At 28.8% G+C, this 18,184-nt stretch overlaps 1 protein-coding gene and 1 long non-coding RNA gene across 3 annotated transcripts; one reads left to right on the top strand and one right to left on the bottom strand.

Annotated features, from left to right (window-relative positions):
- Window positions 1-302: 302 nt before the first annotated feature.
- LOC136084704 (uncharacterized) lies at window positions 303-17,299 on the top strand. 2 transcript variants are annotated; one of them, XR_010640779.1, is made up of 3 exons: window positions 303-488; window positions 15,294-15,361; window positions 17,084-17,299. It is a non-coding gene; the product is annotated as an uncharacterized LOC136084704 (long non-coding RNA). The 2 variants fall into 2 exon arrangements; XR_010640778.1 differs by having other exon boundaries at window positions 479-599.
- LOC136084703 (uncharacterized) lies at window positions 8,285-10,689 on the bottom strand. Its single transcript, XM_065805294.1, has 2 exons — window positions 10,478-10,689; window positions 8,285-10,026 (listed from the first exon to the last, which is right to left on the bottom strand). The coding sequence occupies exon 2, from the start codon at window positions 10,024-10,026 to the stop codon at window positions 9,208-9,210; it is 819 nt and encodes a 272-aa protein (XP_065661366.1). The 5' UTR covers window positions 10,478-10,689; the 3' UTR covers window positions 8,285-9,207.
- Window positions 17,300-18,184: the final 885 nt, after the last annotated feature.

The raw sequence follows: 18,184 nt of genomic DNA, 5'->3' as shown, positions 1-18,184 counted from the left end.
TTTAAAACTATAACTGCCTAAAATATTGCATATTAACCCGAAGGTTTCTCAATAAACCAATCAATGCCAAATAATATTCAATTAATAACCAAAAAATAATAAACCGCACTTTTATTTTTAAAATTGGGTTATTACACAAATGCATTACATCAATTTATTACGTATTTGCTATATTTTAGGCGCAAGATAAATTAAGGTATATTAAAAATGTGCATCTTTCGTCAATGCTAATCCGTATCTATTTATTTAAAAAAAAATGTATTCAAACAGTATATCGTTTTCAGGCGCTTTAAACAGAAGCTTAAGTAAAAAATAGGCATCCTAACATTAATTTTAAATATACTAGAATGGCTTGTAATTGATGACAATTTTTTTTTATAATGATGTGAAGACCACAAAAGAGATTAATAAGTCTATATTGATATTACATCTAGCACGTTACAATAGGTACATTGCAATGGATACATTGCGATATGTACATTAAATAGGTAAGTTGCAATATGTTCATTGCAAGAGGTACATTGTCATATGTACGTTGTAATATGTACATTGTTTAATTTTAATTATTTTTAATTTGGCAACTTCTGTATAAGCTAGACGTAAGTATTATGTTTTATTTTATTAATGCTATACGCTTTTATCAAAATATATATTCATATTCAGCTAAATTTATTTTTGTCATTAATTCAATGTTTTTTTAAGTTTATCAAGGTTTTGAATGGCCTATAATATTATTGTTGTTATTATTCTTATTATCATTATTATAATTATTGTTATTATTATTAGTGCTATTATTATTATTATTACTAATATTTAAATTTATTTAACACCCAGTTTAATAATATTTACATGGTAAAAAAAAAAAAAAAGTACTTTCCAGTGATTTTCGCCTAATATTTATTTCTTCAAGAATTGTTTGAAAATGGCTCTTTGCTCTTATACATTCCAGCACTCTATTGCGAATTTCACATTTTTTTCAAGGTCTTGGATAATTTTATTCTTCGAAAGTGTTATTTTCACTTTCTTTTTGTTTTGTATTAAATAATATAGTATTACCATACAAAAGATTATCAAAATTGAGATAAGGGGTCATCTATGATTTACGTCATGCTCTAGGCAGGGGTAGGGGTTAGTGATTTTGAGACAATTTGTACAGGACTTATTACTAAGGAGTTATGATATTGGAACGAGGAGGGGAGGGGTCAAAAATTGCGTGATGTAATTTATGGACAACCCCTAGCGTATTTTTTGTCGATAAAGATTCTTAAGATGAAACATAGTTTTTCTATGACCAATTTTTATAAATTATATCATAGATTAGAAACCTAAAAACTCTTTTATTTTGTTTTATTGATAAACACTTAGTAAAACTTTTAAGGTAAATTTATTGATAAACACTCAGTAAAACTTTTATTTAATTTTATTAATAAACACTCAGTAAAACTTTTATTTAATTTTATTAATAAACACTCAGTAAAACTTTTATTTAATTTTATTAATAAACACTCAGTAAAACTTTTAAGGTAAATTTATTGATAAACACTCAGTAAAACTTTTACCTCATTTTATTGATAAACACTTAGTAAAACATATAGGGTGAATTTATTTATTGCTTTGCTTTGTGGAAAACTGAAAATTCAACGTTTATAATTACAAACTATATTGTAAGATTTTATAATTCAATGTTTATAATTACAAAAAGAGCCTTTGTGGTGGTTAAGGTGTAACTTTTCTCGCATACAAAAACAAAAAATGAGTTTTTTAAAGAAATACAAAAAACTTATTTTTTTGAGTTTTTTGAAAAAAAGTTTATTTGTAGGTTTATTCTTTTAATTATGCATTTTGCATAATTATTTCAGGAAGAAAGGGTAGTTCTTTGTAGGGGTTGTGTATGTTTTGTTATAATTAACTGATTCCCTAGTGACCTCCGGTTTGAATAGACTTTAAGTAATTTATAGTTAAGTATGTTTTTAGAACATTGATCGTTTTTGTTATATGCCAGTGCTTATTTATCATTTCCATAATTTCTCACCCTAGTAGATTGTTAAGCTCTGTTTACTTAATGGTTTATGGTGGTTAATGGTTATCCTTTGATTTCTTTGATGTCATTGCTAATTAACGTGGCCTATAACTGAAATTTCTTAAATTGTAGAATACGGCTACTTTGATCTTCAATCGACAACTTTTGATTCTTTATACTTACATTTAATTAAAACATGATTTACTAATTTTTTGACAAAATAAGATTTCAATCGACTGGATTTTCAACCTATTGTGCTTTTTTCAATCGATTTTTATAACTATGTCTTTTCCGGTATGTATTTTGTACATTTTTTGATGTTTTGAATTAGAGCTGAATTTGATTGGTCGTGGCGTGGTTATTGGAGCGTTGAAATTGAGAGGTCAAAGGTTCGATACCATGCAAAGCAGTGGGAAATTCTTTTCTAAATGCTCTTCCACGTTGTTTTGCGACAAACTTTTAAAAAAAATATTTTCTAAAATTTATAAATGGTGGTATTTTTTTTCCAAAAAGATATGACGGACTTACCACAAAGCATTGCGAAAGAATATTTAACAAGAGAGTTTACGCCTCCTATACATAATTGCAGATTTCTTGTTCTTGCAAAAATTGACTTGCAAATCAAAATTTTACTGTTTGCAATAGTTTATTTTAGATGCTGTAAATTATTTATACATCTGGTAAGTTTGCGTGAAAAATAGAACTTAAAATAGAATATATATATATATATATATATATATATATATATATATATATATATATATATATATATATATATATAATGCCGAATTATCATAAATATAATAATGGCGTGTTATTTGGTGCTTTGTGTAATTAGAGTGGGAGATTAGGGTTGGTTTCCCAGAGTTTAAAACCTTTGATGTCATCTATATTCTTTTCAAGAATGACATCCATAAAGTTTATGGTAAGCAGCTAAAGGTAAAGCATATGTTCTCACGCAGGTTATGGAGTTTATGGTGCAGGCTATTCATGATTTTCTTGAGGTTTCCTAGATTTTTAAAGGCGTCATTAAATATTAGGAAGATGTTATCTATAAATCATTTATTTATGATAATATACATTTTTAAAAATGATCAAATTTTCTCGTCTAGCACTTCCATAAATATATAGACATAAGGGTGATGGAACTATTCTTGTACCCATTGACGCTAAAAATACTTTGCAGAAACTTCTAGAACCAAACTTAAATACGGTTTGAGTTAATCTTAGAAGTTTGTCTAAGTATAAGATGGGTAAAATGAGTGGAAGTTTTTTCGGGAGTTTAAGTAGGTACTAACAATTGTTGGTGTGGGATGTTAGAGTAGAGAGATACCACTTCGGCTGTGTCCATTTTACAATCGCTTGATCGTACCAGATTATTTTATAGGACTTCTTTGTTACTTTCGATAAGTTTTATTATATTGCCTATTATTATATGTCCCAGGCTGTAAGGTTGAAATTTTTTATTTGGAATTTCAAAACGCATTTCCTCTATTTTTTTTATTTAATTCCAAAATCATTAAATATTATTGAGATTGGATAACGATAACCCGTGCCGGCTTGACGTCAAAGTTTAATTTGAAAAGTTAGTATGGAGCTAAAGGAACATTCTAGAGTTCATTGTTTATATTCAATTAATAAAACACATTTATAATATTTATTATGTATTTATAGTAAATGACACATTAAAAATGACACATTAATCATTAAATTTCCTTTTCAAATTTTTACTTCTTACAATCCGGATATATTTGTCTGTGTTCTTGTACGCAACGTAATAAAAATTGCTTTTTTTCCTCTTTGACCATAAAAGTCTTGCATTAATTTAACCGCTTTATCTGCCGTATCACTAACTGCTATCAGTATTACTGTTATTGATAACTTCCTTTTAGTTTGGTGGAACGAATCATCATTTGACCATAAAGAAGGACTCTTCTTCAGAAAACTGTCATCAATGTTTATCTCTGAAACTAAAAAAGAAGGGGCGTTTATCAACCGTATAGTAAACTATAAAATATAATTGAAGCATAATTTACATATAAGACTTGTGGCCAAAAAAGTCACAAAGTTCTTCTTTGGATGTTATGTAAAGTTTATCGTTTTTTCTTTAGATAAGTGAGTAACCATTTTTATTTTAGTTTTAACAAGACAAAACACTTCATCTGCCAAGAACCATAAATGCTAGGAAAACTTCTGTAAAGCTGCTTTGGAAATGCTTTTGTTTTGTAAGCTTTCATGGACTTCAAAAAGCATAAGTCCTGATAAGAAGCTTTTACTGTTAAAATGCATTGGAGCCAGAATTTGACGTATGATGTCACGATAAACAGACAAACATTCAACAAGCTTTTCTCTATCCAATTTTTGTTCGAGAAGCACACATGCACCATTAATATGGCTTGTATTTGAAGTTTTAGGATCACAACAGAGAATCTGCACTCTTTCCACTCATTCCAATTGATAATGCCTGTGCCTGTTCGCTTTTTGATGAACTGTCCAATTTTTGCTCAGCGATAAGTTGTTCTTTATTATCGTATGAAATAATTGTTCGGAGGCGTTTTTCTTTAGATTTACGTGAATCTAGAGCTAGCAATAGTTGCTCTTCCCAGTGGGGAGTTACCGTATCCGGGATATTGTTTTGAAAATTAACTTTTATGGCTTCAGCCCGCTCTCTTCGCATTTCTGTAAGAGTTCTATGGATTTAGGACATGTTTATAGAAAAATCATCCGCATTATAGATCCAAAATCTCTTACACTTCACTGACATCTATCTAATGTGGTAACCAACTTCGGAGTTATGAAATTTATTTACATAAAAATTTTATCGGGCTATAAGGAAGCACCACTTAGGCTAGGTCTTATTTTTGTAAGTCTATTATTTCAGGATCAGAAGATAAGTTTTCTAGTGGTGGTTTATAAGATGATGTTGATGGAGCTAAAGATGCATGATATTTAGCACATTACTTTACTTCCTTAATATTTCTAATATGCGTCTTTTCTTCTTTTTCTGTAAGTTTTTTTGTCCACTCCAGCTATGTGACCAGGCCAACCTGGTTCTCTTTGGCGCCACGAAAAGATCCTATTTTTATTTATTTAAATTAGCTGAAGTGCATCGGCATGAGCAATGTCATACAAATTGTCTAATTTGGAAAGAAACTCTTGTCAACGTTGTTCAAACATTTCTTGTGTTTTTTTTATCATTTCTTTGCAAATCTCTTAACTTGGTTGAAGATATTTTCTTAATACAGTTAGGTAATGATTTAGTCGGTATGCATGCCTTTTACCAGTAAATAGTAAACTGATGAATATTAAGATTTACACTTAAATTCGCTTTACGAATATTTTAGAGCAAAACTTCCAGTACTTGTTCATTTGAGGGAAGTTTGGAACCAGTGGTTTGATGTTTTATGTCTCCAATAAAAAATATCTTCTTTTTAGAATTTTGTAACACCACTGATATGTTGATTACTTAAAAGTAATGCGTTTACTAAAAAAATAAACAAGTAATAACAAGCAAGCAATACGAGATTTCCGTTGCGTTGTACCGTGTAAGCACACATGTTTGCTGCATGGATTGTAGTGATCCGACGCGAAATTTTATTTTTAAATTTTTTGAGAGCATTCAAACAAAATAAAAGGGTATATATATATATATATATATATATATATATATATATATATATATATATATATATATATATATATATACATATATATATTTAACCACTTTTATTTCAAATGTTTGGATTGTTAATTTGTTACAAACTACCTGTATTATTTTATATTATATTTATATAGTTCTGGCAACAAGATCGATTATGATCTTCTTCCAGATTCCAAGTTTATATGCTTATATTACACGTCATGTAAATAATGTAAACTAAAAAAAAACAAAAAAAAACAACATATATATATATATATATATATATATATATATATATATATATATATATATATATATATATATATATATATATATATATATATATATATATATATACAGAGGCGATTCTACGAAAAAAAAAGATGGGAAAGAGGGTAAACCTTTCAAAAGTACCAACTGCTTCCTAAGATTAAAAAAAAAAGGTTCTCAAAACTAAAATTTACCCGACTGTAATGAGTCAAATACCCGGCTAGCCGAGTATATTCCTCAAAAAATCGACTATAACTTGAAAATCAACTTTTTTTTTGGGTGACTATAATTTAAAAGTCACCATATATGTAATACAAATTTATATATAATATATAAATTTATATATTTATGTAAATGAATAAATTTGTGATATATTAAAACTTATTAAACGTAACAAACAATTTTTGATAAACTGAATATACAGTATTGGACAAAACATTTGCAACCAACATCGAACAATGCTAAAAAGTGTTCCTAATTTTACATGTCTTAAAAACGAAACGAACTATACTACCACAGCTGGAGTCATAGCATGCCATGATATGAGCAATCAGCTGACAGGTGACAGCACACAGGTAGAATTTTGTTGACAAGTGCTATTTTGCAGCGGACAAAACAAGTGCAACTTTTTTGGTTTGTTTCATTTTCTTAAGTCTGGTCCGTGTCAACGTCACGGAAGTTTTTTAATAATTAAAGGAAGTATCCAGATGTTTCCAAAAGTTTCCAGAAGAAGCATCTGGAAGCATCCGGTAGCATCTAGAAATATCCAGAAACATTCAGAAGCATCCAAACGCATCCAGAAGCCTCCAGAAGCATCGAAAAGAAGCATCTAGAATCTTCCAGAACAGGTTCACACAGGTTTCCTGTGGGCACCCAACGTCGAACCAACGTTGGATTTAGGATAGGTTATGTTGGGCGACGTCGACCAACTATATTTAACGTTGCAATAACGTTATTTTCACTAACGTTATTTTTCATCAGAGTTTTAACGTTGTACTAACGGTACTTTTGTAACGTTTGTGTTATAACGTAGTAATGACGTTGTAATAACATCGGCAACACTAACTCCAATTATCATCGGAAATACAACGTTGTATTAACGTTGGTTACACTAACGTTTTTTTTCATCCGAATTACAATATTGTGGTAACGTTAGTTACACTAACGTTATTTCTCATCTGAATTACAACATTATGGTAACATTTATTACAATAACGTTTTGTTAACGTTGGATGACGCGGACTTTTTTTCGTCGCAGTTACATTTGGTAAAATAAAATATTTTTTGTCAACATGCGTTTCCTCTTAAGTCGCATTTTGCGACAAATGAGGAAATCAATATATAATTTTAATTCATTTTGGTAAAACTAATTACATTATACGAAAACACGCGAATAAATGTTTACATTTAAAAAAAAAATTAGATTACTTTTTTTTACCGAAAAATGTATGCTATGTTTGCAAGAAAAATTTGAAATAATTACTCATTTAAATCAGGAAAATTTATTAAATAAAAAATCTGAATTAATTTCTAAATGTAGGCACGAAAATAAATACTTCTTAAAAGATTATAAAAACAAATGACCAAATTAATCCCCATTCAAAAGAAATTTATTTAATAATTACTTTCTGTAACTTCCCGTTAACTGAAAAAATATAGTAATTAAATTTTTTTTTATAATAATTTATAACTTCTGTAAAATATTTTATTCTATAAATAGAATTTTTTTTGAGATTTAGTAACTCTTCCTGATGATCCAGCAATGGTGAAACTTCAAGTTGAAGGAAAAAGTTAGGTAAGTGTTTTTTACTAATTTATTATTGCTCTGTTCTTTAAGAACATTGAGCACTCTATTTGTAAAATACACTAACATAATTTACATTTATATATTTATATATATATGTATATAAATATATATATATATATATATATATATATATATATATATATATATATATATATATATATATATATATATATATATATATATATATATATATATATATATATATATATATATATATATATATATATAGGGGAGAGTTACCTTAATTGGAACACTTTAGGAAAAAATATTTATTAACCAAAGATGGCTTAACTATGAAAACATTTATGAATTAAATATTATAGTTATACAACCCTACTATGCTTTTATTAATGATTCGACTCTATTGATCGCACCCTTATTGGATATAAACTTTGATTTTTCAAGGCACCATTTTGTTCCAATAAAGACAACTGGTCTCCTTGAATGGAACACATATATTCTTTAATTAGAACAGTTCTAATATTTGAATAAATTACAGCTATAAAACTTATGGCTCAAAGGGAAAATTAATTGATTAGCTTTTTAATAACAGATATTTAAAAGATATAATAACAAATAAAAATTACAACAAATATTTAATCCTTTTTTCGCAATTCATAAGTCTTTTTTTCTTGCAGCTTCTGCACTTGGGATGGTAGTGGTGATATGTGGTGTGCTGTGGTGGCGATGGTGATTTTATTTGATGTGCTCAATTTCATTTGGTCCATGGTGATTGAGTCAAGTGCTACTTTGCTTTCCTGTGGTTTTTGCAATAGTTTGGCAGTTATTGGATTTAGTGTGAGCTTTTTTTTTGTAGATTTTTTAATTTGTTTGGAGGCTATTTGATTTAGTGTGTGCTTTTGATTTCTTGGTGTAATTTCTAGAGCACGTCTATATGGGGAGCTTGTAAGATCAGCCGCCTGAGTTGTTCGTGATCTTCTTTTTTTGTTTTTTACTTCAAGTGAAACCACTGGCAAAAGAGACAAAGTTGAAACTGAAACATGACATTTTAATTTTTTTTCACTTGATTTATCTGTAGATAGTTTTGTCATCCCATCTATACTTTTAGATGACTGAAGATTGTTTGAAGGGCCAACATCAGTAAATGAAGAGGCTGTAAAATCAGAATCAGTGAATACATTTATGTCCAAAGGCCACAACCCACTAGCCACTAGCCTTTCATAGCAATTCTCAATGATGCTGCCTGACTATATGCATCACCAAATAATTCTGCAACTTGCCAAGTTGTTACTGGTTGTGATATATGTGACCGCATCCATTTTTGCATAGCTTCATCATAGTATGTACCAAGTGGTCCAAAGAACGCAACGTCTTATGGTTGCAGTCTGTGTGTAGTATGGGGAGGTAGTGATACCATACGCACTCCAGCATTTCGTGCTAGATATATCGCTGCCAAATTTTTTGAATGTGTAACATGACCATCAAGTATCAACAAAACTTTTGATTGTTTTAAAGGTTTAACAACTTTAATGAAATGATTGAGCCATCTAAAAAACCTTCATTTGACATCCATCCTTTCTCTTGAGTACTAGATACACCATTTGTTATTTCTGGCTTCATTCTTTTGGGTTTATATATTAACATTGGTGGAACATAAAATCCTGCTGCAGATACACAAACTACAGCTGTTACTGAATTTCCTCGTTCACTACTAGTCATAATTCCAACTCGTTTTTTGCCCCTTGCACTAATAATTTTTATCTGACCATCTTGTACTGTTGATAAACTAGTTTCATCCATATTATAAAGTCTGTCTGGAGTTAACTTTTCTTCCATGTATAACTTTGAAAGTAAATTAAAGAAAGATTGCACTTGCTCTTTATTAAAACCTTGTGCACGTGCAATTGATGTTGATTCAGGCCCACCAAGCGACAGTTGTGGGTGCCTTTGCATAAATGCATAATACCACTTTTTTCCTGCCATTCGTGTTTGTTTGTTAAAATTATGTGTGATGTTGTTAGCTTCCGCAATATCAAATGCTAGACAACGAAGATCATCAATCCTTAATCCAAAGTACATCGATTCTAATAATAAACAGTGATCAGCTAGTTCTGTTTCAATTTCATTAGGTAAGGTGGTAAGTCGACCATGAAATTTCACATTTGCAACAGCAAAGTTTTTTTTATTTATATGCCTTGACAAAGTTGCTTTTGGAATACAAAATTCATAAGCGGCTTCATTTAAGCTGATTTCTCCTTGTTTTATTGCTTCAACAGCCTTTTTCAAGTTTTCTACTTTCCATTTTCCATATTTTCGTGGTGTTTGCATCTAAAATAAAAGCAAATTACTATGAAGATACTTAAGGAGATTTTTATAATCTTATTACAGGCTTATTTTTTCATATATTTATTTGTTATTCATATATGATTAAGTTAATTATATACTCATTATATAATCATTATTTTTCATCGTTTTTGTTTAGTTAATCATTAACTATATAAATCAAAATCTATATAAACTATATAAAGTTTGCAACTTTATATATTAACTTCTATATACAGTAAAAAACTTATGCTGGGTATATAATTTATGTTGTCTTACAAGTTTATCCGTTAAATAGAAATGTATAACTTTTGTAAAACTTTTACATTTTATTTTTTACTAAAAGATAAAATGATTTGTTAATTAAAGTATACGATGTTTACAATCAACTTTATATCCTAAGACTATGACCAGACTTAAGACTATGAAAAAAATTTTGTGAAAAATCATTTCATACTTTAAAGCAAGACTAAATACCAATTCCAAAAAAGCAACAAATGTCTAACAATAATACTATGTCTATAAAAGAAATTCGCTTTAAAAAATATTATACAGTCGGACTAATGAAATTTTCTGATAATTCGGACGTCAAGTAGCGTGTTATGAGATGACATCGTTTCAATTACGGCAACTTTTGAAGTTCCATTCTGGGCGACATAGGACCATGGTGTTGTAGCAAAATATTTACATACAAGTAACAACTTACGATATAAGCTCTTAATATCACATAGACTTGAAACCCTTAAAATTTAAAATTTAAAAAAAATTATTATCAAACTCAATATCGTTAAGCTTCTGTAATCGTTTAAATGCAACGATAAAATTAGATCGCAAAAATTTTTTTCTTTAAAAAAAAGTAATTTTATTCACATACGTGCAGTTTTTAAGTTTAAATACTAGAAGTTTCAAAAAATAAAGAAAATTATTTTCTTTACAAGAAATAATATTCATGAAAGTAGAATAAGTTCCAGTTTCTAAATAAAGCTAAGTGTTCCAATTAAGGAGCTGTTCCAATTTCGGCAACTCTCCCCTATATATTAACCAAACCTAAAAAGCCACGTGAGAATGATGTTATACCAAAGTTGCTTGATGTTAATAAAACATTAATTAATGTTGGAAAAACATTTAGAAACATTATAACATATCGGTCTTCGTTCAAATTATAACGTTAGCTAATGTTGGCAAATCTGACGTCGTCCATCCTTTCCATTTCCAACGTTAATCCAACGTTAATCCGACCAAAAAAGCAACGTCATTTAACGTTGTATCAACGTTGTTGTGCCCGCTGGGTTCATTTTACTATATAAGAGACATGTAAATCGACATGTAATTCAGTCAGTATATGGGAGTCAATCAGTCAGTATTATCAAGACAGTTTATCGAAGTGAGTTTTATCAAAGTGTTTTATTGAAGAACATCAATACAAGAAGTGAAATACAACAAGTGTTTCATTACATCAATACAGTCCACATCCAACCAAGACGTTGTGTTCCACAGAGCATTATTGTATCATCACAGGTAAATGTAACACGGTAAGCCTTGAGAAGTGTGATTATTTATTTTTATTTGTTTTTATGACAAGTGCAAAAATGGCTCCCGACAGTCTCGGATTGGAACTAAGAAAGAAAATTATTGGCGATTACGTAAGTGGAATGTCACAAAAAAGTATTTGTGATAAATATCGCGTGAAAAAATGGACCATATCAAGACTATGTTCCAAATATCGTTCTACGGGGAAGTTGGCAGCAGATAACATAGGTGGAAGACCACGTTCCACCACTTCTAGAGAGGATTCTATGATCATCAGATCCGTCAAGAAGGATCCCTGGATTGGACCAAACAATCAGGATGCCTGTATCGGACCGAACAATCAGACGACGTGCTGTTGAAGCCGGATTGTTTTCGACGCCCTGCAAAGAAACCGCTGATTTCACTAAAAAACCAGAAGAAAAGACTCCTGTTTGCTACATCTCATATTGACTGGAATGTGCAGAAATGGCGAACTGTCCTGTTCAGTGATGAATCGAAGTTCAACATCATTGGGAGTGATGGCATTTGCCGTGTACGTCGACCGGCCGGAAAACGCCTCGATTTACGTTACTGCCATAAGACCGTGAAGCATGGCTGAGGCAATGTAATGGTCTGGGGGTGTTTTTTTGCTAACGGTCTAGGTCCAATACATCGAAACGATGAAATAATGGACTGTTTCATGTATAAAAATATCCTGAAAGATGTTATGTTACCTCATGCTGAATGAAATTTGCCAATAAAATGGGTTTTTCAGAAAGACAACGATCCAAAACACACTGCAAAAGTAGTCAAGCAGTGGTTTCAAGACAACCACCTATCGGTGATGGATTGGCCGCCTCAATCTCCGGATCTCAACCCTATCGAGAACCTGTGGGAGATCGTCAACCGCAGAATTATTCGTGAAGGTGTTCGTAATAAGGATCAACTGTTTGAACAAGTCCAAAAGACCTGGGCAGCGATTTCACAAAGTTTCATTGATCACCTGATCAAATCTATGCCTCGAAGATGCAAAGCTGTGATCGACAACAAAGGATTCGCCACGAAATATTGATAGGGAAATACAGCTTGGTCAACATTTTGTCGAGTTGTACTTGTTTTGTTCAGAAGGAAATCAACTTTTTTTAATACTTTTGATTAATTTATTAATTTTCGTGTACAAATAATGAACTTTGTGATGAATAAAACTTGAAGAACTTTGTCTTTAAACAGTTACATAGTTATTTCTCTAAATTGAAAAAATGCAGCACTTTTATATAAAGAAACTAAATTAGCATTATTTGTTTGCACTCGTTTTGTCCGATACTGTATATCAATAAGAAGTATTATTTAGTAAACTAAAAAAGAAGATTTCGTAATAAGATATTAAAGAATGCGGTAACTTGAAAACGACCAAAAATACCCTTGAAAAACGTGTCTTTGTCTTGTTATTCAATAATTTTAGTTTTATTTAATGTATGTATCTATATATATATATATATATATATATATATATATATATATATATATATATATATATATATATATATATATATATATATATATATATATATATATATATATATATATATATATATGCGTATATTGACGATGTATATATATCAGCCACTTAGACAAAAAAGTAAAATCACTTTTTTACATTTTTCAGATTTTACCATATTTTCAAATTTATAAATAAAAATTGGTTTCGTATAGTCTATTTTATATAAAAATAAAATACAAATTTTGGCTCTATATTTAATACTGTTCTCATAAATATATGTAGTGTATAAAATAATTGAGAACACTTAGAAGTTTAAAACAAAGTCATTTCGCTGTATATAACTAAAATAGAGTTTTTTTGTTTAACACGCTTCTTGTTTTGTATAATATACCAATTATCTCCTGCTCAAGGTTTTCGTCAATATACGCAAGTCTCCAAAGTAGATTTTACCCACCATAAATGTTTGGTAATTTGTTTTTTAAAACTCTGTTTAAATTGTTAATCTTTTTATATTTAGAATAAAGTTGATCAATACATTATCATCAAAAAGTTATCATGAGTTATAATTTATACTAAAAAATTATAAAAGTTAAGTTTTTATATATTGGTATAAAGTTATTAGAAAATACTTAGCAAAACATTACTTTTCGATAATATTTAAAAATTTTCATTTATTCTATAAAATATATCTTTATGGTTTATTTTTAAAACACTTATTCACCTTCACACACATTTTGGTGATAAGCTTACTTTTGTTGTTATTGTGAATAGGCTTACTTTTTATTTTTAATGGTGATAAGTTTACTTTTCTTTTTTATAAATATTAATATCTGCGCAATGTGCTTTGACGTAATGCTCTTTGCTTTACCAAATATAAACAAATGCAATTAGTAAATTTTATAAAACTTGTATTTACATGATAACAGATACAAAAATTAATTAAATAATTGTCTTTTTTTTTTTTTTTAGTTTACAATTATTAATCGTAATATAACAATACATAAACTTGGTATCTGAAAGAAGATCCAAAAGATCTTGTCGTCAGAACCATAAAAAATATATCAAACGTGTATATATAATATAATAAAAATATAATTGATTTAATAATTATTATCAATGTAGAATAAACAAAAACAGAAAATAATTTTACATTTCAAAAATATTTATATATATTGTCAGTAGAAAGAATAAAGTTTTTTTAATTTAGTTTTAAAAACAGTAAAACGAAATTGACAAATCAAAATTTGGAACAACAACTTTGTTCCATAAATACGGTGCTCGATAGTTTATGCAAAATTGATTTAATCAATTTAATTAATTTAATATAATTGTCTAATCCAATTATACAAACTATTCAGCAATGATAAATATTGCCAAAAAATATGGCAAGAATATGGCGACATATGAAATTCAAAAAATTTTTATTCAATTAATATGTATTAATAGAATGTAATTCCATGATCTGACTTTTATAAGGTAATTATTTTATTTTAAGCCAATTTTTTTTTTTTTAATGACTTTTTCATAATTCACTGTGCCACAACTTGTCTTGTCTTGCCATTCCCATAATTATTTTTTCATGGATATTATATACTGCTTGGTTTTTTCATTTGATTGTACCATGCATACTGTCAGCCTTCAGATTAGAATAGCCTTTTTCAATGAACACTTGATGGATTTCACTTGATAGATTTCACTTGATGGATTTCACTTGATTGATTTCATTGGTTCCTGTAAGTTCAGTTGGATACATAAATGCTGTCAAAGTATAATGGTTTTGATATCCACCTTATGTGTCACTACCAAGCAAACATTTTTTAGCGGAACTTCAGTGGACCTATATAGTCATTTTGAACGTTCCACTAAAGTTTTGCTTATTGGTTACTTAGTAGACCAATACTTAGCGGCTGCCAAAGGTGGCTAACCGATGACTAGACATTATTAACATGTCGGAAATTGATTGGATGGCCATTTATAGCGGCTGCCAATAATGGATCATTCCACCATGTAACCGATGAGTAAAACTCCAAAAAACTAATTAAAATTCCTATATAGGTCCACTGCAAATCCACTTGAACAATGTTTGATGGGTTTATTTGGTGATGCTATTGAAGCAGAATCTATTTAGTTACAATAATCCAATAGACAAAGTTCTATTTTATTAGATCCACGTTTGGCATAAAATTTATCCCATAAGTAACAATATCTAATTGATGTTTCTTCATATACAATAAAGTCATAAACCTTGAGTTTTCTTTTATAGATATAAGAAAATCAGCAGCTTTGGGTGTATACAGAATAGATGGCATATCATAGCTGAATGTTTTCTCGGTTTTTATTATTTTTTTAATTTATGTTTTTAATTGGGTATTTATTATTTAAAGCTTTATATCTTTCAAATGAACCTTTTTCTCTGTTTAAGGTATGCAAAACTCTGTGTTAATTCTAGCCGTGGCGCAGTGGTTAGAGCGCTTGCGTTACAAGCAGGAGATTCAGGTTTGAAATGAGCTCTGGACATATTTTCGCGTCACGGTAAGGAAGGAGACGTGAACTTCTTGGTTAAATGCACCTCTGCGGTGCTCTGTAAAAGGACCTTTTTTCTTGGGGCACCTAAAAAAAAAAATTTTTTAAGGATTCACCCTCCTTCTCCCTCATCCCCTCATTTTATTCGTAGAAACGCCTCTGGAGGTAGGTATTGTTTAACAAAACCCTATTCTTGTAAAATTTGTATCTATAAATTTGAATAATAGTGCATGTATTCCGTTATGGATCTAATACAAATCAGAAAGTTTTCCAATTTTAAAAGTTTTAAGTTTTAATTCTGCATAATTAATTAATAAATTTATTTATTATTTTTTTTCATATAAGGAAACTATAGTTTCCTTATATGGAAAAGTTTAGTTAATTGCTTTGATAACTCTTTAAAGTTTAAATTGAAAAATTCTATCAAAATTAACTTTTTGGTAACACTTAGAAACTTATCAAAAATAAAGCAAGTAATGATCAAAATAAAATGTTTTACAAGTTTTTCTTTTACTGGTGATGCGACACTAGTTGTAGTGTTATCAGATTTTTAAAACTTAAAAAATTTTACAAATATTTTTTGAGTGCTTGATTTTATTTATATTTGTGATGCCTACTACTGTATTAGTTAATATTAATATTCAAATGAACTTAGTGCAGAATTCAGCAATACTTTTTTTGGTTTCAAATAATGAAAATTTCACCTTAAATTAGCAGCTTTAAGGTGGAAAAAGAATTTTAAATTGTTACCAGATCATCAAAATATCGGTGAAGGCTGTCTTAAACTATGTCTTAAAGTTCAAATTATAACAGACATTAGAGTAGCGTTCTATTAGTAGTTTACCAATAGCCAAAAAACTTTTTGCCCTAAAAAATTGTTAGTGGCCTTTTACTTAATTTTTAATCAATTTTTTTTACTAAAAAAAAATTTGAGAATCAAAAGGTTTGTGGGTAAAAATTGCTTTGGCAAAAGTTACGTACACTCATAATTGTTTGTTGATTTTAACCAAGTTTCTCATCAGCCTATATTACTGAACAAAGTTGCAAAATTAAAGTTTTCTCTCCCTTCATTTATCAGAGTATTAAGACGCTTCACAAAGAACGGTTGCATTACAGAGCACCGCGGCGAAGCATTTAACTAGAGAGTTTACGCCTCCTTCTTTACCAATGTCGCAAATATGGCCAAAGATAGCATTAAACCTCGTTTCTCTTGATTCTGAAGCAAGGGTTTTAACCACTGTACCACTGCACCACTGCTTTCATTAGTCTTATTTGATTCATCAAGATTCATTAACTCCAAATACATTTTTTACTCTGCATACAAGCATTATTTAGATTTGCTTGGAATCCCAACAGTTTTGAAAGTCTGAATTGCTGCAATTTAAATATAAATTAAAAAAAAATTTCGTTTCTTACATAATATTTCTGTAGCATTTGTATTGTTCTGATAAATCATTAACGCCCAACTTTCAAATCAGTTAAATGACAACCTTTTAAGTATATCTTTTTTATTATTAGTTTTTTTATTAGATAATTGACAACCTGCACAATTACTTTTTATAAAGACGACGTTAATGATAGTTTAACTTAGAAGTGATAAAAATCAAAGAAGAAATTTGTCAGATGAGTCAAGCAACTCGGAGTTAACAATACTAAAGTGAAAATGACTGCTTTTCAAAGTAATTATGTAATTGTTTATGAGAGCGATACATGTTAATTATTTATAAAAAAAGCTTCAAATATTTATTTTTATTGTTTTTCTCAGATTGCAATTTTAGCAACCCAGGTCATTTTTTTAACCACGTCACTGAACTTACGTAACCATGTTTATAAAAGTTTAAATTAGAAAATCCTGTTTAGTATGTAAATTTAAAAAACATTGTTAACATTTAAAATATATTTATAATTTAAAAAAAAACCCTGTTTATATGATTGTAAACTAAAATAAATTACCTGCTAATACTGAAAATCATTTATAAATTACAGTAGATATTCATATATTACAGTAAAATATTCATATATTACAGTAGATATTCATATATTACAGTAGATATTCATATATTATAATATATATTCATATATTATAGTAGATATTCATATATTACAGTAGATATTCATATATTACAGTAGATATTCATATATTATAATAGATATTCATATATTATAGTAGATATTCATATATTATAGTAGATATCTATATATTATAGTACATATCCATATATTACAGTAGATACTCCTATGTTATAGCAGACATTCATATATTATTGTAGATATTCATATATAAACAGATTATCAAGATAAGTAAGAATTTTGGGTCATTTTATATTTGATTATTTTAATATTTGAAACTTTTTTTCTTAATATGTATTTTTTTCCCAATATTTATTCATTCATTAATTCAATTTCTATATTGCACATCAGTATACGAAGCGTGTAACATAATTTCGAAAGAATTTTTAAATATTCTAAATTACAGTTTGATGTCATAGCTCTAACAGAGACATGATATGACTCAGAAACTTTTATTAAATCCAATTCAAACTTTAACCTACTAAATTACCGCATAATTAGTCATCCACAAGGAAGTAGTGAAAAAGGCGGAGGACTTTGTATTTATATTTTAGAGAATTA

Source organism: Hydra vulgaris, chromosome 09, assembly GCF_038396675.1.
Source record: "Hydra vulgaris chromosome 09, alternate assembly HydraT2T_AEP".
Lineage (NCBI taxonomy): Eukaryota > Metazoa > Cnidaria > Hydrozoa > Anthoathecata > Hydridae > Hydra > Hydra vulgaris.
Note: the sequence above shows the minus strand (reverse complement) of the source record. Positions and strands in the feature narration are given on the sequence as shown.